The following is a 27,168-nucleotide window of genomic DNA, read 5'->3' as shown; positions in this document are numbered from 1 at the left end:
TCGGCTTCCTTCCTTCTCATTGAGCTACTAATTCCGAGTTTTCGCTCCTTCACGAGCTACTGATTCTGCGGATTTCGCTCCTCCATCGAGCTACTAATTCTGCAGTTTCGCTCCTCCATCGAGCTACTAATTCTGCAGTTTTCGCTCTTTTTCTCCACCTTATTAAAACCTTTCACAAGGAGAAAGCTCATAGGGGCTACCCTCGCTTTTTCCGCTCCACCTATTAAAACTCTTTCCAGAAGAAAACTTCCCAGGGCGCTACCCTTCTCATTTTTCCAACACGACCGAACGCTCAAATGTTAACTGACACATGTTTTCTACTACAACAGAACTCTCAACTGTACATGTTACTAACACATTTTTACCTATATCGACGAAAAACCCAACTGTCTGTTCTAACTCATTTTTACAACTCTGACAAGAATCTCGACTTTGTCATTCTTAACTCGTTTCCCCAAACACCCACAAGAATCTCGACTTTGTCATTCTTAACTCGTTTCCCCAAACACCCACAAGAATCTCATTTTGTCTTCCCCTAACTCATTTCCATAACCATCCACCTAATGCTCAACTGCGGGGTCTCACCTCTATTCCCCTCTTCACTCACTTTTTTTTCCTCTCAATTACGTACCGCCTCCTTATGTCGGGTCTGCCTATTTTCTCAGAATAGCCAATGTTCTCATTTTGTTCAACTTTCATTATTTCCTATTCGTCCTTTAAAATTTCTCAAGCTGTATGTATCTTCAGAGCTAATTTTAATCTTTCTCACGGTGTCCGTTTAGTGCTCTATCCCTTCTTATTTTGAGAACTTTGTAAATTTCTCAGGCCGTCTGTACTTTTGAAGTCAGCCGCTTATAGTCATATTGTGGCAGACTAATTTCCCACGATCTAACAACTTTGCCATCACGACAGCCAGCCGCCAGTCTTATATCTAATTCCCAGCATTTGTTCTGTTTTCACTGTCCAGGTGTAACCGATTAAAGAGATGTCCCGACAGCACATGTTCCACCGCGCTATTGTTTACCAGATTTGCCACCTTCTGCTAATAGCAGTAGTTACGCGCTTCTATTGTTTTGGTTTGTCTGTGTGAGCTGGGAATCGAGTGTACCCAGGTTGCTAATAGCTTTCCACTTACCGCTCCCCTTTTACAGACGTTGTCTAATTTAATCCCTTGACTTGTAAGGTTGGCTCCCCTATTGCCATATCCTAATCTTTATTTTACATAAATCTCACTTTTTTTTTTTTAAATATTAAACATGTAAGATTTTACCTCTTACAATATGCAGTGGTCATTCCCTGACCTTTCCGCATCCTCCGTATTTGGTGGTCACGGGCTCGAACCCCGGTATAATCAAGAAGCGTGTGCTACGCACTGCTGCTCCTGGCTACGGAGGCGTCTTCCCGGCTCTGCCAGCAAACTCCTTTACTGATGGTGTCTCACTGGCCATTTGATATGTCAGTCAATTAATCGTTTTATGCTTGATTTTTAATCTTTGAAGTCGCCCATAATATTTCAACTTAATCTGATTACGTAGTAGCAGTTTGGATTTCCTAGTAGTAATAATAATAAATTTAAAAAATAAACACCTTTATAACCTAAACAAATTGTCCTTGGTGAGGACCGAAATGCTAATAACCGATAAATGAGCGAATTTAAACGCTGTAGATTAAGTATTTGCATAAGAAATCATGCTTCTTATTTGAGTTCTTCGATTGGTATGATTAAGGTGGGCTGGTCGTGATCACTTGTTTATAAGGGGAAAAAAAAAAAAAACATATAGAATGTATAAACTTGGCAGGAAGACTGGTAGCAGCTACATTATGCATGGCAATGCTTATGTACACATACGATAAATGACAGCTAGTCTGAAGGACACCAGCTGCTGGAATACCAACGTTCCACAATCACTTATGTAGCCAGCGCTTCGCTTCACGAACTAGACAAGTGCTTGTTTAGTAAAGGGGTAAACATTTTCATCGACCTTTTATCAGGAAAAGCAGCGGGAGGGAGATGCAGAGCGAATGTAATTAAGCCAATTAACTTCGAATATATTTTATAATAATTAACATCTCCACCAAAACTTGTAGTACACGTTTTTACGCACGTCAACAAATTTCAAAACTATATCCCTTGAAAATAAAAGTGAAAAATAAATCCTATAGAAATAATTTCTTTAAAAGGACTGGTGCAATAAGCAGAACACAAGCGCAGGAATTCAAAAATAGTTTTATTTCTATTCAAAGTAAACGCCATCTGATCGAATGCATTTATTAAACTGTTCTAAAAGTTTCTGAAAAGATTCAGGGAAGGCGTCCAAAGAAATGGCGTTCAGGTCGGCGATTACGTCTGCTTTTATGTCCTCAACATCCTGAAATGTCTTTCCTTTGAGGGTAGTTTTCACATTGGGAAAGAGGAAAAGTCCGCAAGTTCGGAAGAATAGGTTGGATTTTTGATCTGTACAATTAATATTAGTAGAGGCATATGATGCAAAAAACAGATTTGGCTGATGCAGGCTTATACAGCATCAGCCAAAAAAAAAAAAAAAAAATCCCATTTCACCCATCCATTCGCTCTAAAAGTTTGTCCAGTTCTTCCTTGAATTTATTTAAGCTATCAACTTCCACAACGACAGATGGAAGTTTGTTCCAACAATCAACTACCTGTACGTCTATTCTACAACTGTCTTTCCTCAATTTGAATTTATGCTCCCTCTGGTGGCATAAATCAAATTGAGAAAATCACATCAATATGATCTGAGCAAAAGAAAGAATCCCATCAGCACTGAGCCTGTCAAGCCTTTCAAACCTCAATCAGATCACCTCACCAGGTGCCTAGTCTCCAGAAGCTGCAGTTTGCAGAACTTAAGCCTTCCTTGGTAAGAAGACCCTTCGTTTCCCCTCACCAATCTTGTTGCCCTTCTCTATACTCATTCTAGTAATTCTACATCCTTCTTAAAATGAGGCCTCCAGAACTGTACGCAGTACTCAAGGCGTGGCCTGACCGCTGTCTTATGCAAAGGCAACCTTCTTTTCCCTACTAGCAAAATTCCTGTATATCATTGACAAAGCCCCATGACTTACTCTGGCAGCCTGTCTGCACTGCTCATTAAACTTTATATCTGACTGCACAATTACTTCCAGGTGTTTTTCATTCTCTACCACCCTGAGTATAGAACCCCACGGTTAGTACATTTCTCTGGGGTTACTGCTATCCATATGCTGTACTTCGCATTTGTCAATGTTAAACTTCAGTTGCCACTTCTCAGCCCAATCTGCCCAACTTTTCTAGATCCTGTTGCTGTAGCACACTGCCATTACTGTCATTAACAACCCTGCCAGCCTTTGTATCATCTGGAAACTTTGACATTATCTTGATATACCTTCATCAATATCATTGATAAATATACAAAACAACGAGCCCAACACTGAACCATGGAGGACTCCACTAATAACATTAGTCCAAGAAGAACAGTGTCTATTGATTACCACTGTTTCTTCTCCCACTCAGCCATCCTTTTATCCATTGTAGCAACTTTCCCTTAATGCCATACTGCTCCAATTTGTACAGTAGCAAAACGGTTCCTGAAATCCAAGTATATGATATAAAAATTAATTTTGCATCATCCAGTTCCTTTCGGCGCCTCCGTAGCCAGGTGGGCAGGAGCAGCAGTGCGTAGCACACGCTTCTTGATTAGACCGGGTTCGAGCCCGTGACCACCAAATACGGAGGATGTGGAAAGGTCATGGAATGACCACCGCATATCCCCGGAGTAATATGGCCTTAGTTGCTGATGCTCCTAAAAACTAAATAACAAACAATCCAGTTACTTTGTGACTACATCATAGTATCCAGTCAAATTGGTCAGACAAGGCTTCCCCTTAACAAATCCATGCTGTGTCTGAATTATTGCTGCAGTCTTGTGTAGATGATCCTGTAATGCTTCTTTAGCCAGTCACTTCATTATTTTACCCAGAACAGAAGTAAATAAGCTAAACTGTGTTTAATTTCTACAATTTCTCCTCCACTTTGCTCTCAGTTATTACGAAATCATTTCGCTCCCTGTTAGAGTTTAATAAGCTTCTGTCTTCCACTTCCCTCCAGAATTATTCATGTGGGAATGTAGAGGCCGCCGTAGCCGAGTGGTCAGCCGCGTGGGTGCATAAGTACACGTGCCTTGAGTGACCCGGGTTCAAGTCAGTGACTGCTGAATACGGTGCTGTTTCTTGGATTCTCTCTACCTTGTGAACTCCGTGTGGTCGTCCCGGAGTATAAACAGAAAATTTATTATTTTTTATTATAAAATACTTGTTCAGTTGGTCAGCTATCTGAGCAGGATCATTAACTGTCGAACCATTTGTGCCTCGATTACAGACTAGCTTATAATCTACCATAGGCTTCTGTGCCACCTGATATTTTATATGCATCCCATGCATTTTTCTTCTCTGCCACAAGTCTCATTAGTTCATCCATCCATTTAGGCCTCAACCTTCTCTGTACTCTTATATTTTCGGAATACAGTCATAGACACGACCAGGTCGCCACGATAATACATCAGAAAATAGCGAGGAAATACCAGTTTATCAAAGAAAGTGTACCGTTTTACAAGTATGAACCACAGGCTGTATTAGAGACCCCCAACCCACAAGCTGTACTGGGACAGCGCCATAATAACAGAGGAAAAAGCTAGCTATCTGATTGACATAGGGTGCCCAACACTGGCAACCTCCAGAAAACCTACGAGGAAAAAACCAGGAAGTCCTTAGACCTAAGACAGGAAGTCAAAGATATGTAGCATATGGACCAAGTAAAAACCATCCCGATAACCACGTCAACCGAAGGCATGGTGCCAAAGAGCCTCCATAAGGTATAATATCTTTTGCATAACTTCAGCAATCACGTTTATTTAATATAAATAAAATAAACCAGATATAATACATTTAGCTCTAAAATTAGGTAGAAAATCCAAAATCTGTCTGAACATAAAGTGCTAAATAAAAAACACTTGAGCTTTCATCAATATGAAAAAGGCAGTCTGAAATGGCTACAGAAGTAGAACAAATCATGTCTGCAGTTCGTGAATACATGCCACACGTGATAGGCGTATCATGCCATGTTCAACAGGAGGGAGAGGAAAAACGGGGGGGGGGGGGGGGGGAAGAAGAAAACGAAGGAAAGTTTTTATTTTAAATTCCTTCACTCTGTGGTCGTCCTGGACTTTGCACACAAAAACTAATTTATTCATTTATGTTTCTTCTCTTCTTAGTTTAGCTTTTCAGAAGACAGAGTTGCATTCTTTATTGACGTAGGAAAATAATAAATGTCGTTGCGAAGTACATTTGAGACGCAGTGTTTTTCATTATTTCTTCTTCCGTAATAATGATATTCCCCCTTCTTGTCACAGTTACCATTAGAAGTTGTGACAATAAGAGGAAATATTAATTATTCTCTCCCACCCAATTAAAACTATTTTTGCTTCCTTTTGTCTTGTTATTACAAAACGAGTAATTTAATCAGAACAGATTTATGGGAGTCAGAATGTGTTGATTTCATAACGTTGCAAGTCGCCAGTGAATCATAGAGGACAACCCACATCGATGGGAGATAAAAGAGCATCCGTGACCTTGACACTGACACGAATACTTTGTAAAGTACCGACTGAAGGGCAAACTTTGATTCCACCTCGCGAACTTGCTGCAGGTGGTACGCCATTCGAGCCCGTTGGCAAGCAGACAACACTTATACCTGAAGCATGCGCAGAGGGTTGTCGAGGTACGTTGAGTCTTAACTAGTTCTCTCAAATGGCGGGACAAGTGGTACGCTAGTAGACTTGTTCCAATAGTTTAACAAGATGTGTCAATGCCTTAATAATCTTCAATCGATGTTCTTCTTTATCCGCTCGCGCGCGCACATACACACACACACACACACACACACACACACACACACACACACACACACACACACAGACGCTGAATAGTTGTAAAATCGGGATTCCAATCTTTTATGCATAATTTTCATGGGAATGGTAAATAGAATGGATACAGTATGGACATACGTTAACAGTGGCCGAGTTAGTCTGTCTTAGAAGAATTGCGTTTTTCTTTTTTTTAACTCTAAGAAATTCGAATTTTTCATCCCGCCAAACACGCTAATAAATATATGACAACACTGAAGCCTCATGGCTTTAGCTGCATCTGCTCGCATTCTGCACATCCACTTAAACAGTGGAAGATATAAAAGCAATAATATAGTGCATCGTAATATCCGAACATCAAATCTCATAAACACTTAAAGTGAAAGAACTGAGGCTGTCCTTCGCTCCCGAAATGCTAAATAAATTAATTTAATTTAATTGATAAAAAAGGAATAAATTAAATAAATTTTAATTTGTTCTTTAGAATGTTAAAAAAGGAAGTATTTTTGCATAGATTAGTAGTACTCAAATTGCTCAGGTTCTACTGTTGCGTTTTCTTATAGCGTGATGCGCATTATAAAATTGTGAATAAATTGACAAATATAATGGATACAGTATGGATCCATTATAATTAACAAAGCCAATTTATTGTTATTATTATTTTTATTTTCCCTTCTGATCCATGGAAGTAGCCAGCAATTTAAACCTCCAATTTAGACCGGCATCGAAATAAGATGAAATGAGCGCCGTCAGTTGTAGCAGTTACCAGTAGGCATGAAATGATTCTGGAAAATCTGGTGAGCCAAAGGAAATGCGCAGAGACTCTGATGGATGACATAATTGGAACGTGGCCGGCTATTTAGAGGAGCCCCGCTATCCCATGACGGAAAAAGTAGGATGCAGACTGTCTGATGGAATTTGGTGAAACGCACATCACTTTCATGCGCGACAGCAATGACGAATGGAGATAATAAGCCTGCTCTTTCAGGTGGAGCGAAATAAACCTAGTGGCAAATCCGACAGCGGAACTTTCAAATCCCAAGAAAAACGGCAGAAAATACTTTTAAAGTACAGACCGAACAAAAATTCTCACTGAAATGAAACAAACCATAAATAATTACAAAATCAAAAACTTTCGAAACTCGTTTTAAAGCCTCCCCTCCACCCACCAGACAGACGATTAACGCGATGGCCAATGGGAAATAATGGCTTGGGGGCAGTGACGTGAGTGGACGAAAAGTCAAATCGAACAGAGGCGGCAAGTGACGATAGAGGTGCGAAATGTTATACAATATATCATATGGTGCCGGCTGAAAGTTTTCGGACCCCACCCCAAAATATTTCTAGGATGTTAAAGGAACATTTCCGTTTTATGGACGCTACGTGATTAACAGATACAAATAAACATTAGTAAGTAACTTTGAACTTTTTTGCGACAAATTTTCAGTGACCTCTATGAAATCGATTTCTCTTTACAACTCATATTCTATAGTAAGAGTCCAGTCAGCCATTCCTGAGTTCGAATCCTGAGGAATTTTTATGGAACATTTTCACAACGTGGCTGAGTTAGTCGGTCGCAGGTAGGGTTGCCAGACGTCCTTTATTTTAGCCAAACTGTCCCTGTCATTTATTTAAAATGAGAAAGGACACAATTTGTCCTTTTATTTTCATTTTTCGATGCCTGAGCCTCGTTAATGGCAGTGGCGGATTTCCGCACAGGCGTAGGGAGATTGAAATAATCTGCAAAGCAATAAAAGAGCTTGAAAAGAATGAAACAGTGCCAGTGATATTTTTTATAAAATGAATGATCTGAAAAATTCACTGAAGAATCGTCTTGATCAAGAATTTTTTGGGTATCAAGTTCATCAGCATTTTCAGAAATTAGACCCTGAAAAAAGCACAGTAATAAATTATTTCAAAGCATTTTATAATGCTGCATTGAAATATTTAGGAAAGAAATTTAATTTTAATGAAAATACCTCTTTTGAAACTCAGCAAATTAAGCTTTAAAAATGATTGTCCTAACTATGATTCATTTGTCGAAGTAACAGAATATTTTAAATTAATAGAAAAACTAAAGTTGGATATGAATGATTTATTTGATGAGGTTTCAGTACTGGGAATATGAAACTGAACTAAATTATGAAACTGTGTCAACCTCTGAAAAATTTAAATCTTGTTCGAGTACTTTGAGTCAATGGCATTTAATTTTGAAAAGTGTTGATTTTAAGCTTTCAAATATTATCAAGGTCATTTCATATGGTTTTTCATTGTCGAGGACTTCGGCAAATTCAGAAAAGATTTTTAGTGCAATGAACTCGAAGTGGAGGGATGGGCGAAATAGAAGTTCAGTTTCACTCGTAAAAAGCAAAATAATGACCTACTTCAATTTTAAAGATAATTGTTTAGATTTTTCTGAGTAAATTAAAAATGATGCCGAAGTTCTTAAGGCTACTCGCATTGAACAAAATATGTTCAATGTGAATGATTTCTAGCTATTAAACCAGTATTTTTATTTTTTTCCTTTTTTCACCTACCTAAAATTACTTTAGCTTGATGTCAATTAATGCACTAAACTTGAATTAAAATATTTGGATCAATTCATGCTTTTTATATCATCCATATCGTTCGTTATCCTTATATATCAATCCATATCCTTCCCCATAGAAAGCCATGGTTTACCATTAAATATTTTAAATTCTAAATTAAACTAAAATTTGCAAATATTTATAGTCAATACATAAAAACTATAATTTTTAAATCAAAATCGGAAAAATATAAACAAAACGTTTAATTATTAACTAAAAAATCATTCAATTTTTCCTTTTTTGGGGTGGGATGGGATGGTGTGAGATTTGGAGAGTGGTGGCATTAATTATTTTTGCTTTTAATCCAGTCATAGAAATCTAGCAACCCTAGTTGCTAGATTTCTATGACTGGTTTTTCGTCTATAAGGTGCAATATGGCCTAAAGTTGCCGATTCACCTAAAAAACCAAACAACAACAGCGACTATCATAAAGAAAATAGGCGCTTACGGTGTCGACAAATGAAAATAAAGGACAAATTGTGTCCTTCCTCCTTTTAAATAAAGGACAGGGACAGTTTAGCTAAAATAAAGGACTTCTAGCAACCCTACCTGCGACCAACTAACTCAGCCACGTTGTGAAAATAGTTCATAAAAATTCCATTTATGAAAGCGCCTAAAAAAGAATTTTAGGCACTTTCATGAATAATTCTTTCTCATCAGCATTAATTTGATTGCTGAATTCATATTCGAACATTGTCTTTTCTTGATGATCCCTCTATCTTGAATTGTAGACTAGAACTCTATTTTGAATTGTTCGTTGCATTACTCTGAGACTGTCATACTTATATGGAGGGGCATCTGGAAATCCATTTGCGCAATATTCGCCTAAAAAAAGAAAGAAGCTTTTAAACTGCCATCTTTCAAAACTATATCAAGATCTTTAAAATTTCATGAGATTTGCAATCATCCATATTTTTCAATCACTTGCCTTGTGTAAAAATTCGTACACGTTAACGTAATCGTCGTAAAAATTCAAATTTTTTTTAATGACACAAGAGAATAGTCAATAATTATTTGTAACGGTTTAGGTAATGTACGTACTGCGTTTTCAGGCGTTCGATAAGAAGATAATGTACCTCAGAGGTTAAAAGGTTCCATGCTATACTAAAGAGCTGATTATCAAAACCTCGCCACGCGATATTTTATTTTATATTTATTTTGATTTTATTAATAAGATACACAATAGGTAACCATTAACAGTGTATCTGAGAGTAGAATAATGAACAGAGTTGATAATGATAAGAAATCCAACACAAGCCATTGACGTAGGTTCAAACATTAAAATCATATATACGAAAGAAGTGTGCATTAAGTCAAGTAACCCGTAAAAAATAATAATAAAGAAAGAAAAATACTAAAAAAACTACATTAATTAAATGAGAGCTAGTCACTTTGCAGTTCAAGAGAACAGGCATACTTGTGGATGGGATTTCATTAGTGATTGAGAATTGTCAAAAAAGTCAGTCATTTCTAATGTGCTAACCTGTTTAGTAGACAACTTAGTCTGTGTTGGCAGACTCAAACCGCATAAGATTCTTGACTTGTCTACGAGGAGCACCGAAGTCGATTTTACTAAGGATATCAGTTGCTGTATAGGTTCCAGTGAAAAATGTTAAATAAAAAAATTCAAATAAAAAACGTTAACAAAGGCCCGAAAGATGAACCCTGCTGTAGTTCCATCTAGCAGTTTTTATTTTTCTGAAAATGTTTGAAATATACTCTGTGTAATGAATAAAAGTAGGAGGGTTGTTCAATGAAAGCATATTCAATGCAGTGCAAGACAGTTAGCATTAGAAATGGCATATGATGCAAGAAAGCAAGTTTATACAACATCAGCCAAAAAAAAAAAAAAAAATCCTCCCCATTTCACCCATCCACTCGCTCCAAAAGTTTGTCTAATTCTTCCTTGAATTTATTCAAGCTATCAACTTCCACAACAACAGATGGAAGTTTGTTCCAGCAATCAACCACCCGCTGGCTAAAGGCAAATTTTCACACATCTATTCTGCAACAGTTCTAAATATGGTTGGGGTAAAAGACGTGTATGCTTAACCGAAGGATCGACATGTCGTAGCATGTTGTCCATACTGATCTGTTTCTCTGCTCTTTGTTACGGTTACGATGGTGAGTGCGATTGTGTGTGTGATTTTTTTTTTTCGTATGGCCGCCGTATAGAATTTCAAACAGATGGTAGTTCTTAAACGGACCAGCGTGCCTGATTCATTTCTTAACACTTTTTTTTTTTTTAATGAACCCCAAAAACGAAAGGTATTAAGTATAATACTTAATACTCTACATGAGCGCAGATGTGGGAAACTACCGGTGGCTCCTTCCGCAAAACACTAGTACTCTGCATGAGCTGGAAGCAGAAGATACTCGTTGACATTTATACTTGAATTTCTGTAGATTGTAATTTTAGGGAAATACACGCCAAGGAAGGCTATTTCATAAAACAGAAGTACTTCGAAGAGATAAATGAGGAAAAGTTGGTTCTGTGAGTTTGGAGTTGGACAGTGAAAAGACAGTAGCTAGGTAAGGCACGGACTCGAACCCGTTTGGAAGAGAGCGGATGAATTATACAGATGCCAATTCAGAAGAACAGTACCCATTAAAGTATCTGTTGAAAAGTCAGGCAGCAGAAGCAAAACGCCCATGAGACAGAGAATGGAAAGACTTTGTAATGGTCATTAATTAACCTGACTGCCCTCTACTGAATGGAGTCTAGAAGCCTGAGAGAGGTTTTGGAGGCACCGCACCATAAGCAGAGCGGTGCCTCCAAAACCATACTAAATTCAGTGGTAGGCTGCATTTGAGATTTGTAAAGAGTGAGTAGCTGTTTAGAAGAAAAGTAACAGCGAAAGAGAAAACCAAGTTTTTTTAGATGCAGAGGAAGCAATATTTGTAATGTGCTTATGCGAACAGAGATTAGAAGTCGTAGAAGATAAGCACAGGAGCAGAAGAATCCTTCTTGCGAGATATAAGGCAGGACTGAGTTTTAGGACTGAAACTAAGTTTTCTTCGCCCCATTGGAGAATTACGTGGAGACATAGTATTTTGTGGAAGGCGCCACCAGTGGTTCTGACATCTGTGCCATAGTACTTTGTGAAATACAGAATCTCTGTAAAAACTAGAAATGTGCAATGTCTGGTTTTCATTCTGGAGTGAAAGAAATCGAGTACCATTTAAGGCGCCTCGCTTCCACTTTGTACGTTTTGCAAATGTTTATTGACGACAGTCCGCTTTCTTAGTGGAGAGGATATACTTTGAAAATGAGTCCGATGATACAACTTAAAGCACCGATACCTTATTCAAATTAAAATTAGCCAAGGTAATAAACAATAAATACTCCAAACGCCGTTATTGGTAGGGAGAAGTAGAGGAACGAAAAAAAAGTTAATAATAAAATTGAAATTTTCTAAAATTTAATTATTTTAAAAATTATTTATACTAACTAATGTTTTAAAGAGAATAAAATTATACCAAGAATAATAAATTAAGGACATTTTGAAAATGAATAATAAAAAATAACAGAAGAAAGAAGGCGCTTTCTCTGCTTCTAGCATCGTGTTTGGCTTTTTGAGAGAGAGAGAGAGAGAAATTAACGTTGACTCGAAAATTTTATAAGACACTTTCTCAACCTTCTTCTTCTGGCAACCCCTTTATGAATAAGGCGAAGCCATTGTGCGACTCCTTACTGGTCATAACAAATTACTTTTCAACTTTGTTTGAGAATGTTTTTTATATTATTGATTTATTATGATACATTGTGACCTCCTCATAAAAATTGTTCGAGTTCCTCTGAGATTTGCGACCCAATAGTTTAGAACCACTGTTATAGACGATCATTCCTCAGGATTAAGGAAATTTTCCTTTATCTAACATAATTTCCCATTTTTTCTTTAGCTGGGCTGGATTGGATCAAGTTACTCCTCCCGACTCTCCCGGAGGTCAGGTATTGCCCCAGACGGCACTACTACCCAATGGTTCATCCGGCATCCCACCCGCTATCACTCGAAGTGCCTCTTTAAGCAGTGTGCCTCAGGAAAACCTTCCAACTTTGACCATCGATGTTCCAGGTATGCTTAATTCGATTAATTATTAATTTTTATTATAAAAAGTTAACTTTTTTTCCCATTTCTTTCACTGAATTACCAAAATTTAATGAAAAAACCACTAGCTTTATACAAACTTCATATTAAGTAAAGATAGCTAGTAGCAAATTCCTTTTTCACCTTATTTTTTGAAATAATTTAAATTTAATACATTTCTTGATGAAACTGAATGCACAGAACTTGATTTATGTGGAAAAAGATACACACATCTGAAATCATATGACAGTTCTTATTATTAACCTTTAATGAAATTCTAAATCTTCCTAATGGTAATCCATTGCTAGAATATTGTGGACAGTAAGTGATAACTGAATTCAGCGTCTGGATGCATTTTTTTATGATCCATTCTATCTGGCAAATGAACATTGCGTGTGTTCTTAGGGGAGTTTTTTAATTGAGGAAGGAGTTTCAGAAACAGGATAAATTTACTCCAAAACAAATTCTTTAACTTGTTGAAATTGAGCTCCCTCCGATTTCTTTTCTTCAGTTTTTCACAGCCGTTGCCGTACAGTAGGATATTTTATCTGCCTCACCATTTCTCCTTCTGATTTACTGGACCCGGACTCACGCTTTTTTAAAGAGGAGAAAGGAACTGAAATTATTCCTCTAAAAGAGTGAGAAGAAGATTTAAACGGTGTAGAGAACTTGTTTATTCGGTAATGGTCCAGTAAACGATTTTGCATCTCGCATCATTTTAGCCAGTTAAAAAAAACGTTTGTGTTGCAATCGGTCTCTTTACTGGCAACGGCAGTCAATAGCCAACTAAGTAAGGATTTCTGAATCTTTAACCCAGAAACAAAATTAAATATATATACACAAATCGACTTTGAAAGGGCTGACATCCAGCCAATCCCTATTACGCGATCGAATCCGTACACTACCACAAAACACGAGCAGTTACGTGTCAAAAAAACAATGATAATGAAGTTACAAAGTCTACTTTAATTTTTTTTTTTTTTTTTTTGAAAACTAAACCCCAAACGTATACAGTATTAGAATCAATGTTCAGTACTTAATACCACGCATGGGCTGTAGGCTGAGAAGACATTTGTTGAAATTACACTAGAATTTTTGTAGATTATAATTTTCGGGAAATACATGTGAAGGTTGTTCCAGAAAACAGAAGTAGAATGGATAAATGGGGAAGAGAAGAATTTGGTTTTTGTGAGTTTGGCATTGGACAGTGATTGGATGTTAACTGGTTTTGAAACAGGTGTTCGGGGACTGGTTTTGGGGTGGGGGGGTTGGAATCAAAAATGCCATTTCAGAAGAATAGCCCATGGGACTTGACCTGTATGGGCCCATGGGTATGTGGCCCATACACGCATCCACGGGAATTCTCTCCCCCCCCCCTCTAAGAAAATTTCGTTATATGTATTGTCATGTATTGATGCTTTTAAAAGTTACCAATGTCTCCCCTTTCCCCCAAAAAAAAAAAAAACTAACCAAATAAAAATATTCTTGCTGTACCAGAAATTCTGGGGTGGATTGCACCGGAATAAATAGAAAAATTTTAAAGTAAGAATATGAAGCATTTATGAACCAATGCCCTTGAATTACTCTTATTTCTTTCTTTAGGTCATTTCATTTCACTAAATGAAATTGAGAAATTTTCAGCGTTAACAACGGCAGCAATGCCCTTATGAACGTCTTTGAATGGCAGTTGGTATTAGTTTCATTTAACGATCGATAGTTCTAAAGAATAATCTTTTAGAACATATTCTGAGAGAGTTCTTTTATTTCGGAGAATTTTTCAACTCATATCACAGTCTTGTGATGAAGAATTTACGGAATCGCAGATCTTTTTGTAAAGATTTAAGATAATGAACATAAGTGAAGGCCAACTTTAGCAACCCCCCCCGCTCCCCCTCTCTAATACACACGACAGAAGGTGAGTAGCATGACATTTCAAAAACGTGAATGGGCCTCCACAATTCTTATTTCACCACACCAGAGCTTGTCTTGTCCATCGCCGGAAGTGTACATAATATAGACCACCATTATCCCGGTAATAGCGATAAAGAAAGGAAAATGAGGTTCCCCCACACGTCACGGCTTTGCAAATGAGATGTATTTCATTCATTAAAGTAACTAACAAACGTTTTGTTCAGCCACCACTTATTACACAGTTTCATTAGGATACCTAAAACAAAGTGCCTTAGATGAGATAAGGAATGGTGAACTACAATACACCCATTTTAGTTGGTAACAAGCCTTCGCTATAGTGCTTTTTTTTGAGTTAATGGCGATCAGATGACTTCTATTTGCTACTTAATGATATTCGCACACTGCACCAGTCTTTGTATCACAGTCGCTCTTTTTTCCTTTTTGTTTTTTCCTTCTTTTTTTTAAGGTGCATTCGTGTATAGCGTCCAACGTTTTCAAGTCCGTCCATCCGTATATAATAATTCGACTCCCAGCGAACATTATTCTAATGAACAGTATTTTAATAAAATTAATTGGAAACGGACAAAGAAAAATCCGGCAATTATTATTTCTTTTTTCCATAGGCTGTATATTGTACCTGAAATACTAGATATTGTATGTTGCCGTGCACTGATTGAAGAAATTAATGGGCAATATCCTTAGGCCTGCTTAAGCACATGAGCTGAGAAGTGGCAATTGAGGTTTGGGCAACAAATGAGTAGCAGTAATCCGACAATAGCGTACCAGTTGGGTGCTATCACACTCAGCCTGCAAATTGTAAATACCTAATTTAAGGCTTCACGGAGTAAACTAAATGCTGACGTAATCTTCACCATCTCAGACAACATAAGGGGGAAATAGATTTAAATTGAACGATGGGTGCAGGATCGATGCGCAAAATTTGCTTTCAGCCAGACAGTAATTGACTGTTAGAACATATTTACATCTGATGTTGGAAATGGATAGTTTGAATAAATGTGACAAAACAAATTATTAGAGGGGATGGATAGATGAGGTGGGCAGTTTTTTTTTTTTTTTGGCTGATACTGGTATAAGCTTGCTTTCTTGCATCATTTGCCGCTGTTAATATGGCTGTTGCGCATGGGGGGGAAAAAAAAAAAAAAAAAGTCCTCTCGGCTCGCACGCATGCAGTTGTTGAATTTTGATGGGCTCGTTTTTTTTTTTTTTTTTTTTTGTTATCAGTTTAGTAAATATATAAATCATGAATTATTACTGCGCTTATTTTAAATACGTGTTGCTATTTGTTTATTATATTAAACCACAGAGGATTCGTGAAATACGTGTTGCATTATTATCAAAAATCCAGGAGGAAATAAGTAACGTATCATAAAATTAGTCTTTCACATAGCTGCACATACCTTATTTTGTGAAGTATGTCCAGTTAAGTGAAAACGATTACTCTGATACATTATTAGTTAGTTAATTAGCAATTAATTGGTAACAGAATAATAGTTTAGTTTCCACTTCTCTCAATCACAGAAAAAGTAAAAAAAAAAAAAAAAAATGCAGGTAATTTGAAAAATTACAATAGAATACGCCTAAAATGTAACACACTGCATATTACTTTTTTTTTTCTTGTTTATTACGCTCTTAGTGAGCATTAGCGTCGGTTCGAGTGAGTTGTATTTCTAAAGAATTGACTCAAGTCAACTAGACATGTTAAAATTAAGATCTTCACGATTTTTTTTTTTTTTGGTAGTTGTTGGTGCATAGGCTTCTGTGGCCATAATGCACCTCACAAGGTTTTTGCAGTACTTTGATCCAAGCCCGAGGCGGGAATCGAACCCGCGACCTTTGGGTTGCCAGGCAGGCACTTTACCCACCCGGCTAGCCCGGTCGGCATCTTCACGATCTTTAGTAGAACAGGAAAGATGCATGTAAGTAAATATAGCAAGCCCTAACTAGCAATATGCAGATGTATGCTCACTGGCCAAAATATTATTAACCTTTTGCAACTGGCATCAACAGAAAATTAAACGTACAGTATACAAATGTCAGTTGTTACGTGTATGATCACAAGTTCCTTGGTATTAGGTAAACATTGTACGCTTTACTGGGGCTTCGTCATTCTGATCATGGGGAAATCAGGTGATCTTTTCGATTTTCAGAATAGTGTTATTGTTTTATCACGTTTAGCAGGAGTCACAATTAAGGAAACAAAGTAGTGTATCGGAAAGCAGTCATCTTAAAATTACTAGTGTACAATGAGTGGAAGAAGAAAGGAGAATGCAACTCTAAAAGGAAGAAATGTGGCAGAAAGTCAGTACTCTAAGAAGGAGAAAACAGGAATTTAAAGCGAACTGTGCGTCAGAATAGAGGGCTAGTGTGCAGTAAATGACTGAAGAATACGATAGTGAAATTATAGTAGTCTTATAATACCGTGACAAAACTGACTCCCTTTTTCTGCTTCCCTTTTCTGAAATTTATCTCGCCACTATTGAAAACCAAATTTTACAACCTTTCCCTTCTGAAATTAAATTATACATCCGCTACGCCGATGATGTCTTAATAATAGGCAACAGAACAACCATAGACAATCGTTTTTTAAAATTCAATACAATACATGACAGGCTAAAGCTTACCCTCGAAATCGGAACGGACAACCAAATTAATTTTCTTAATCTCACTATTTATACAACAGACACAAATTTAAATACCAAGATTTTCAGAAAAAACACGCATACTGGTAAATATCTACATTTCACTTCACATCATCATCCCCTTAGTACCAAAAAAGCCGTCCTATACAACCAAATCTACAATGCTATCAAATTCAGCTCTTCACAAAACGATCTACACAATGAACTTCAATACCTTACTGATAAATTCATAGCCAGGAGCTATCCCCCTCAACTCATCCAACACACAATATCCACCGTTAAAAACAACATTAATAACCCCATCAGACACAGTAACAAGACAAATACTCGCATAGTTCTCCCTTACCATAGTGAACTCGCAGCACAATTCCGACGTACATTCAAAGATACCCTCACTTTCTCTACCTATAATAAACTAAGTTCCCTATTTAATTCTTATAAAGAAACATACAAGTATCCCATCAATGATCTCAATAATATAATATATCTCATAAAATGCCAACCAAACTGCGACAGCTGTTACATCGGCAGCACTACCACCAAATTCGGTTCCTCCACAACTTCCAACACCCGCGCATATTACCACTTCAACAGTTTCAGGACAAGTCAATCCTGCACTGAGTTAACAGCCCATGCTCAAAACCACAACCACACCCCCCTTGTTGACTCTGCCATCACTATTATTAAACTTAGATCGAGTTACAGAATTCTTCAATATGAAGACCTCACCATCGAATGGTACCGACACCATTCCGATCTCAATATTATTAACGCAAAACTTCCCTTCAACCTCTCACCGGTTTGGAACCTCTCGCAGCTAAAGTTCCCACGTGTCAAAAAGAGCATCACGAGAGTATAGACCAACTTTAAATACAACACGCGCTCACTTCTCTTCCATTTGCCAACTGATGACGGTTCATTTAACGAAAGTCTCTCGCAACGACTATTGGCACCACCGGTCTTCTCTTTTATTTCATTCTTTCATTCGCGTCTTCCAACCTTTTTATGACAACCAAGGATTGGAGATCTGCACTTCTACTTCCTTCCGCTCATTTTAAAATTTGTTTAAAAATATTTTTGCCCCATTCTCTGCCTTAGTTCCTTTTAATGCTTCTTCCAAACTAAATTCAGCCACCATTTACCAATAAATTTATTGCAGATTTATACAAGGTGAGTACCGTTTTTTAGGCATTTGCCATTCAATTTTTTTTTTGAGTCAATTTTTTTATGACTGAAGAATTTAATTTAGGCAAAGAAAGCCCTATGCGGCGTGAGTTGAAGAATCGGAAATTTGGTAATTGTGTCTATACCAGAGCCACTTTCTTTCTGTAAAAAATCGAAAGATTCGACTGAAGTGGTGCCACCAACGCCCAGATGAACTGTGGTACAGTGTAAAAGATCGTGTGGTCTGTCGAGTCTATTTCACATTTTTTGCACTAATAGTAGGGTGATAGTATGGTATGAACCGCATAAGTGGTGAAGACTGTCTCGTGCCCACTCCTCAAATGGCTGGCGGTGATATCAGGGTATGGGGTATGTTCTGTTGGTGCAGACTGGGTCCGCTCATACTATTAGAGTGTTGTGTTATCTTCAATGAATATTTTTCCGTCATATCTCACCAACTCTAACCTATGCTTCGTCTTTACCCAGATTCCGATGAATTCTTTAAAGACAACACCGTAGCCATTCACTGTGGAAAAACTGTATTCGAAACGCGCACGGACTGTTTGAAGATAATAATACTTCATTAAAATTACACTTAATCTTTGAATTTATTTATTTCATATAACTTATATGGAAAAAAGAAATATTAATGCCAGATTTACATTGGTCGACTTTAATGAAATTTTAATGTCTCAACAAATATTTTTAAAAGGCTCAAATATAACATTTCGTGACATATCCCTTTAGATTACCACTGTTACATGCATACGGACGGACATGGTAAAGACCAGAAGTGGCCAACAAGTCGATCGCGGTTTTAATTTCGGTCGATCACGACGAATTTTAAATTTATATAAAAAAAATAGATTAGTTAAAATCTAAATGTTATTGTTGCATAATAATACAAATATTATTACAAATCTGTTGAATCGCGTGAAAATTCGAGCAATTACGTTGTGAAGAACATAGTGTATGTGTCGAACTCTTATTTAGCTTACTTAATATTAATAACTGGACAGTACTTATACGTTAATTTAATACCGTTTGATTTAAAATGAATACTACGAAAAAGAGAAACGTATCATTTTCATCAAGAGTGGGAACTAGAATATATTTTTGTAATGATAAAAGAAAAATGTTTGATTTGCAACGCTTTCGTGGCTATACCCAAAAAAGGAAATTTAGAAAGGCACTTCATGGTAAATGCCAATCGGATTTTTCGCCTAATAGTGACCTTAGAAAAAATAAATTAAAAGAACTTAAATCCAGATTATTCGCACAACAAAATTTTTTCGTGACACCTAACTTACAATCCAAAGCAGAAACTGTAGCGTAATTTAAAGTGAGTCATCTTCTTGCAAAAAAAAAAAAAAAAAAAAAAAAATACAAACCATTTTCTGATGGTCAATTCACCAAAGATTCATTTTTTAGAAATAACAGATTCTCTTTTTGAAAATTTTAAGAACAAAAATGAAATTAAAAGTGCTCTTCAAGATTTTCAATTATCTCGAAATACTGCAATGCGACATAAAAATGTGAGCGAACAATTGTGTGCTCGTTGCTAATTGTGTGTCCTTTTCTTTACAACTGGATGAATCTACAGGCGTCAGTGATACAGCTCAGTTGCTCGTGTTTATTCGTATGGTTTTCGATGATTCTACCACTAGAGAACAGCTGCTGGGTATGGTTTTGTTAAAATAAAGAACTAGAGGTCTTGATATTTTTAACGCATTCAAAAATTTTATTGAAAAAAAAAAAACTGTTTAAGCTGGTATCAATAACAAGAGATGGAGCCAAAGCAATGATGGGGCATCCTAATGGATTCGTCGCATTGTGCCAAAAGGATGATGAATTCCCAGATTTTCTGAGTTACCACTGTATCATCCACCAAGAAGTGTTAGCCAGCAAAAGATTAAATACTAAAGTGTTATTGGACATAGCTTTCAAAATTGTGAATTCCATCAGAGGACAATCTCTTCAAAGGAGACTTTTCAAAATGCAACTCGATAAAAAAGAACCACCAGATCTGATTTTACACGCAGATGTGAAGTGGCCGAGTCGGAGTAAGTTTCTACAGAGATTTAGAAATTTGCTGTTCCTTTTCCACCTGGTGTGGGGAGTACAGTGACGATACCACTGTGCTACTACACGCGCATGCAGTGAACTTTTAAATTCTGTGTTGGTTCTACATATCTATGTGAATCGGCCTTTTCATATTTGAAACAAACAAATACGAAGAATCGCTCTATTCTTACGGACTTGCATACAAAAGATGCAAAAGATTCTTTACGGTTGGCCTTATCACAGTATATCCCCGATTTTGAAAGCTTGGCAGATGACATTTAAGACACAAACTTCACATAAATTAAAAATTTAAATACGTGCGAATTTAAAATAAGAATTGTGAATTGTATTTAATTTTAAAATTTATAAACACCATTTTTCAATATGTGTTGATTAACTTTTTTTAACCATGTGCAATGAAATTTTTGAGTTGGTAGATCGCGGCACATTTTTCAGAAAATAAGTAGATCGCATCATAAATTAAGTTGACCACCCCTGGTATAGACCATAGGCGCATATGCTTATATATATATATATATATATATATATATATATATATATATATATATATATATATGCGAATGCGCCTAAAAAGAGAGAAAAAATCTGATTATTCTAAAGTAACTAAATAGAAAAAAAGTTTAGGAGACCCGTTCAATAAAAAAAAAAAATAAATAAAAATTCCACAATTGCTCCCCTTATTGGCTAAGAGGATAAAAACCTTTTGGAGATGGTTAAATCGTAAGGGAAGATATGTTTATAGCTGCTCACCCACTTTTCCAAAATTTTAGCAGTAAAAATGAAATTACATGCAGTTGCTGAAAGCACCCTCCAAGATCGGTAAGACAGTACATTATCGGGAACATGACTATTAAACACCAAACTACACTGTATCTAAAATTTCTTTTTAATTTCACTATTGCCAATGCTGTATACATCAAAAATAAAATATACAATTAAATTATTAAAATTTAAAAAAAAGACTATAAACACTAGTGTGGATGCTTTCGACCATTGTTTCATCACAGCCAAATGATTTTTGTTTGGCATTTTGCTTAATTAAGTATCTAAAGTTGGACTGGCCATGCATTCACCTTTCTCATTCATCACCCTTCTCAATACCATGTTCTAGAGTCCTGTCGACTTGTTCATTTCCCTCTTATTTTCAAATGATACTATCGGGATGAGAGGCATTAGCGATTCAAAAATTAGGATGTATACGGGTGCTGCTATCCCTATTAGCTCTTTTTCGCATTTTATGTGCATCGCTTCTAGCCAGTGTTGACATTGCTAGGGTCCTTTTAGTATCCAATGGTATTTACGTTTGGAGGATTTATGTGGTGCCCTTGTTGCCGCACATGTCCCGCAGTGGCCGAACTAAAATCTGCGCTTCGTATAGCATCAACATGGTTGTCCAGAAGATACATTCAGATGCACTAAAATGAAATGAAATTAAATTACAAGCAGTTATTGGAGAAAACATTATGAAAATCAACAAATGTATTTAAATTAATACAGAAACATGGAGATATTAATAAATAATGTGGGTAAGAATGGCACAAATAGTTAGAAATTGCACTGAGTGGATCAGGGTTCACGGATGGGTGTCCATTGGGTTCAGCACGAGACTCGTTAATGTGTCTGATTAATGATATTGAAGAAGGTATAGCAAGCTCGATATCAAAGTTTACTGATGAATCGAAGATTGGGAGTGTGGTAAACGATAGTAATCAAGGTAATGCTGCTTCAAAAAACAGACAAATTATTTATTTCAATGATAAATGGTTTATAAATTATAATATTAGAAATGTAAGGGTATACATTCCCGTGAAAGTAATTCCATGTTACCTTATTACTTGTGACGCAACAAACTTAAAGCAGTTGAGAACGAAAAAAGACTTAGGAGTAGTTGTGCATTCCGACAAAAAATTCTTTTAACAGTGCAGCCAGGATAGTTTTGTTTATGAGGCAATTATTCATTTGTATAACGTCCTAGGCTACATCTTGAGTATTGTATACAGGTTGAGAAAACTAATTGCAGAAGGATGTGGACTTGCTAAAATATGTGCAAAGAGGAAAAATAACGTCGGTTGCTGATAAAAAGAAGCATTCTTAGCGAGACACTTCGATTTTTTGGTTGAAGAGTCTCGAGACAAAACATCTGTGTGGGGACTTGAGGTCGAGGCTTTAGTAATGGTGATTTTTTTCCCCTTTCGCAGGTGGCACAAATCAGAGAGCATGCACGTAAATGAAGGAAGATTAGTTGGAGATTGGACATAAAATTCTCGCTTAGTCAAAAGGCTATTAACTGTTAGAACAATTTATCACTTAATCTTGCAGCTTATGTAAATTTAAGGAATCGTTGAACAGATACTTGGATGGAACTTGGATGGAACTAGGAGACATGTTATTGTTTAAGCTAACGTGATATATGCCTGGCTTCCTTACATCATATTGTAGTGGCCAGGCGCGAGGGTCCATAGGTTCATGTGCACTGAGCTACCGTGGTTCAAGCTTGCGTGACTGCTAAATATGTTGCTGTTTCTTGTATTCTCTCTGTCTATCTTGTGAGCTCCTCTGTTCTTATATGGTCTTCTCGGAGTATAGATAGAAAATTTATTTTTTATTTATTTTAATACTGTACATATACTGGTTATACAAAACGAGGGTTTCACACCGTGTTTTCGTCAATATTTTATTTAAAATTTAAGTTTTATTTAATTAGTAAATTAGAGGCGAAAGTATTATTGTGTATGTAGTTTTTACATTATGCAAATGTCGCATGTAAATCTTGTCTATATAAACTACAACGTGCGATACATAAAAATTTCTTCTTATAAAAAGGCAGAAATTATACGCAGTCGTTTCATCGGAACGCTGACTCCACGATTTCACTTGAGGTTTGTAAGGCATCGTTTAGATTTCGAGAAGCTGGAAGGTTACAGACAAAGGCGACAGGTAGCTGCGTGTGTCGACACTTTTCAAACATTTTAAAGAAAGTGGAACCATATAAAGAGGCCAGGGCTATACCTTACCAAAACAATTGGTATCTTGCTTCAATAACCAAATGGGAGTTGAACTGAGATAAAGAAGTGAGGTGGCCATTATTTCAGTTGTCTCTCGTCTTCAGTTATTCGTGTCTTCGGTGATTAGCTGAGTGCCATTACCGACATGCTTCTAAACAACTATTATTATTAAGATCACCCCCTGAAAAACACAGCCTGGTAGTGCGATATACATTTCAACGGGACATTATCTTACAATGTCAACATCATACAAATCAAAAAAAAAAAAAACATGACCAGTCACCTAAATTTTCTCAAAATTTTTGAAGTATTTCCAGCATATTCTCTTTAAATATAAAAAGGACATTTTTGAGAGCGAGGTCAGTGGACTTTTAAAACTCACCAAGAGCAAAACGAAAGGGAACAAGCAGTAAAAATAAATACCGAAGAAATTTTAATATCAAATTGTGGGGGGGTGGAATTTGTAATGATGATTCTTTATATATATTTTGTTTTTATTTATTTGTTTTGTTCCCTTTTATGTGTATATCCACATTATTCCAATTTCCCCCACTTACGCATCTGACTTTACTTTACAGGAGAATTCCAAATTCAAGGGAACTTCTTAATTAATTATAATTTCCTTCGGAAGGGCTGAGTGTTCAGGAATAACAAACAACACATTTTAATAAGCAACAAAGTTTATTTACATATATATATATATATATATATATATATATATACAACATAATATGCAATTGAATAAAAAAAACATGTAATATGCATACAAAGTTAAATATAGGATACCTTGCATATATTATTCTTATATTAACAATCAATATGCTATTTTCTTCATTATACTCTGGGTTCTCACCATTCTGTTACAATAACTGAAGACCAATCTTAATTTTCCTAAAGTCTCTATTTGTTATTAGTCTTTCAGTTGGACCAACAATTCTTCATCAATACAAACACTATATATTCAATTATTTATCCTTAAAACAATCAATTATCTAATTGAATTCAATTCAATTATAATTCAATTATCTATCTTTGAACCAACATTCTTCATTAATATTAACCCTATATTCAATTATCTATCCTTAAAACATTATAAAACCTTCTCATATTAACTTTACTATCCTCCTAACACATTATATAATCATTTGACAACAATCTAATCTCTTACTTATCTTTCGTTTATCTTGCATTCTACAATAGCCTTATTTAAATAATTAAACTCTGTTTGTATATCTATAATTTACTTCAGAGATAATTTATCTATCAATTTACTTCTAGTGCTATCCTTTTTTTTCATTTTAATTAATCACTATACTGTTTTACTAACAGTCCTTGTTAACTTACATTACTTACTATTATCTTTTTTCTTTCCTTTCCGGGGAGGTTTCAAACTTTCATTTTTGGCTCACTGAGGTTTTCCTTCATCTGCTTTCACCTGGAACTGCTATAGATAATTATCAAGAACTCTTTGCTGCATGGATCTGGCGTCCTTCCTCCACTTTATTCGGCTACCTTCCATTCACTGCTTCCTTCCTTCTCATTGAGCTACTAATTCCGAGTTTTCGCTCCTTCACGAGCTACTGATTCTGCGGATTTCGCTCCTCCATCGAGCTACTAATTCTGCAGTTTCGCTCCTCCATCGAGCTACTAATTCTGCAGTTTCGCTCCTCCATCGAGCTACTAATTCTGCAGTTTTCGCTCTTTTTTTCTCCACCTTATTAAAACCTTTCACAAGGAGAAAGCTCATAGGGGCTACCCTCGCTTTTTCCGCTCCACCTATTAAAACTTTCCAGAAGAAAACTTCCCAGGGCGCTACCCTTCTCTTTTTTCCAACACGACCGAACGCTCAAATGTTAACTGACACATATTTTCTACTACAACAGAACTCTCAACTGTATATGTTACTAACACATTTTTACCTATATCGACGAAAAACCCAACTGTCTGTTCTAACTCATTTTTACAACTCTGACAAGAATCTCGACTTTGTCATTCTTAACTCGTTTCCCCAAACACCCACAAGAATCTCACTTTGTCTTCCCCTAACTCATTTTCGTAAACACCCGCATGAAGCTCAACTACGGGATCTGACGTCTCTCCCCCTCTTCACTCACTTTTTGTCCATCTGAATTCGGCAACGCCCCTCATATGTCAAATCCGCTCTAATTTTCAGTTAACCAATCCTATTCATTTTATCAACTTTCCTTATTTTCTATTCGTCCTTTAAAATTTCTCAAGCTGTATGTATCTTCAGAGCTAATTTTAATCTTTCTCACGGTGTCCGTTTAGTGCCCTATCCCTTCTTATTTTGAGAACTTTGTAACATTTCTCAGGCTGTCAGTACCTTTGAAGTCAGCCGCTTATAGTTACTCTGTGGTAGACTAATTTCCCACGACCTAACAACTTTGCCATCACGACAGCCAGCCGCCAGTCTTATATATCTAATTCCCAGCATTTGTTCTGTTTTCACTGTCCAGGTGTAACCGATTAAAGAGATGTCCCGACAGCACATGTTCCACCACGCTATTGTTTACCAGAGGTTGACACCTTCTACTAATAACAGTTGCAACCAGTTTCCATTGTTTTGGATGCTCCTGTGCGCTGGGAACCGAAGTACATCCCCTTTCTTGCCATTAGTCTTTGTCAAGCTTAACGCTGACCTTCATAAACGTTGTCTAATTTAATTGCTTGGCTTGTAAGGTTCGCTCCCCCATATTGCCATATTATAAGTTTTACTTTAAATAAATCTCCCTCCTCCACAAAATATTATATTAGTAAGATTTTACATCTTACAAAATGTCATGTGTATTTTAATACAAGCTGAAGTAGAATAAATTTTCAGTTCTTCAAAATTCAACTACATTTTTTTTTTTTTTAAATTTATTGACGGGATTGTCCCCGTCATTTTATGATAGCATAACTATAGCCGAATGATCGAATGAATGTACAGAGAAATGCAAGCCGCATGTTTTAATCTACGACATTCCACAAAATACAGAGAAATTATTATAAACCGTTGCTGTTTCCGACAATTGTAGGTATCCCGCATTATAAAACAACATTTATTTATATATACTAAGTAAGAAAAGTACGTAAGGCTTGTGAAGGAAATGTACGAGGGAGCGGTGACTCAGGTTAAGAGTAGCGTAGGTATGACCGAGGGGTTCTCTGTAGAAGTTGGACTGCACCAAGGATCAGCTCTCGGCCCATATCTGTTTGATCCGGTAATGGATGTGTTGGTGAGAGAAGTGAAGAGTAGAGCACCATGGAGCATGCTGTTCACAGATGATATCGTGCTGTGTGAACCATTCCAAGGAAAGGAGAAGAAATTGGAGGAATGGAGGAAAGAGTTGAGGTTGAGTTGAGGATAAGTAGAACAAAGACAGAATATATCGTGTTGAATGGAGAAGATGAGAGTTCTATAAAACTGCAGGAGGAAAAGCTACCATCAGTTTCGAAATTTAAGTATCTGGGATCGAACGTTGAGAGGGATGGAGGATTGAGTGCAGAAATACAGCATAGAGTGCAATGTGGATGGTTGAACTGGAGAAAGATGAGTGGGGTGCTGTGTGATAAGAAAGTAAATTGTAGAATGAAGGGAAGAGTGTATAAAACTGTGGTTAGACCCGCATTGATGTACGGTGCTGAGACTTGGGCGATTACAAGGGCCCAGGAGAAGAAGATGGAAGTGGCGGAGATGAGGATGCTAAGATGGATGTGTGGTGTGACGAGGAAGGACAGGATAAGAAATG

General features: G+C 36.7%; 1 protein-coding gene across 3 annotated transcripts in view; it reads left to right on the top strand.

Moving 5' to 3' along the window:
* LOC150090752 (proton channel OtopLc-like) overlaps nucleotides 1-27,168 on the top strand; it is a 181,137-nt gene that overhangs the window by 62,012 nt on the left and 91,957 nt on the right. For all 3 annotated transcript variants that reach the window (XM_090372422.1, XM_090372427.1, XM_090372430.1), the window contains one exon: nucleotides 12,407-12,579. In XM_090372422.1, coding sequence (XP_090228548.1) covers nucleotides 12,407-12,579 — 173 coding nt within the window. The remainder of the gene's footprint in view (nucleotides 1-12,406; nucleotides 12,580-27,168) is intronic.

This window comes from Mastigoproctus giganteus, chromosome 1, assembly GCF_048544385.1.
Source record: "Mastigoproctus giganteus isolate SK-2022 chromosome 1, ASM4854438v1, whole genome shotgun sequence".
NCBI lineage: Eukaryota > Metazoa > Arthropoda > Arachnida > Uropygi > Thelyphonidae > Mastigoproctus > Mastigoproctus giganteus.
This window is presented reverse-complemented; position numbering and strand designations above follow the sequence as displayed.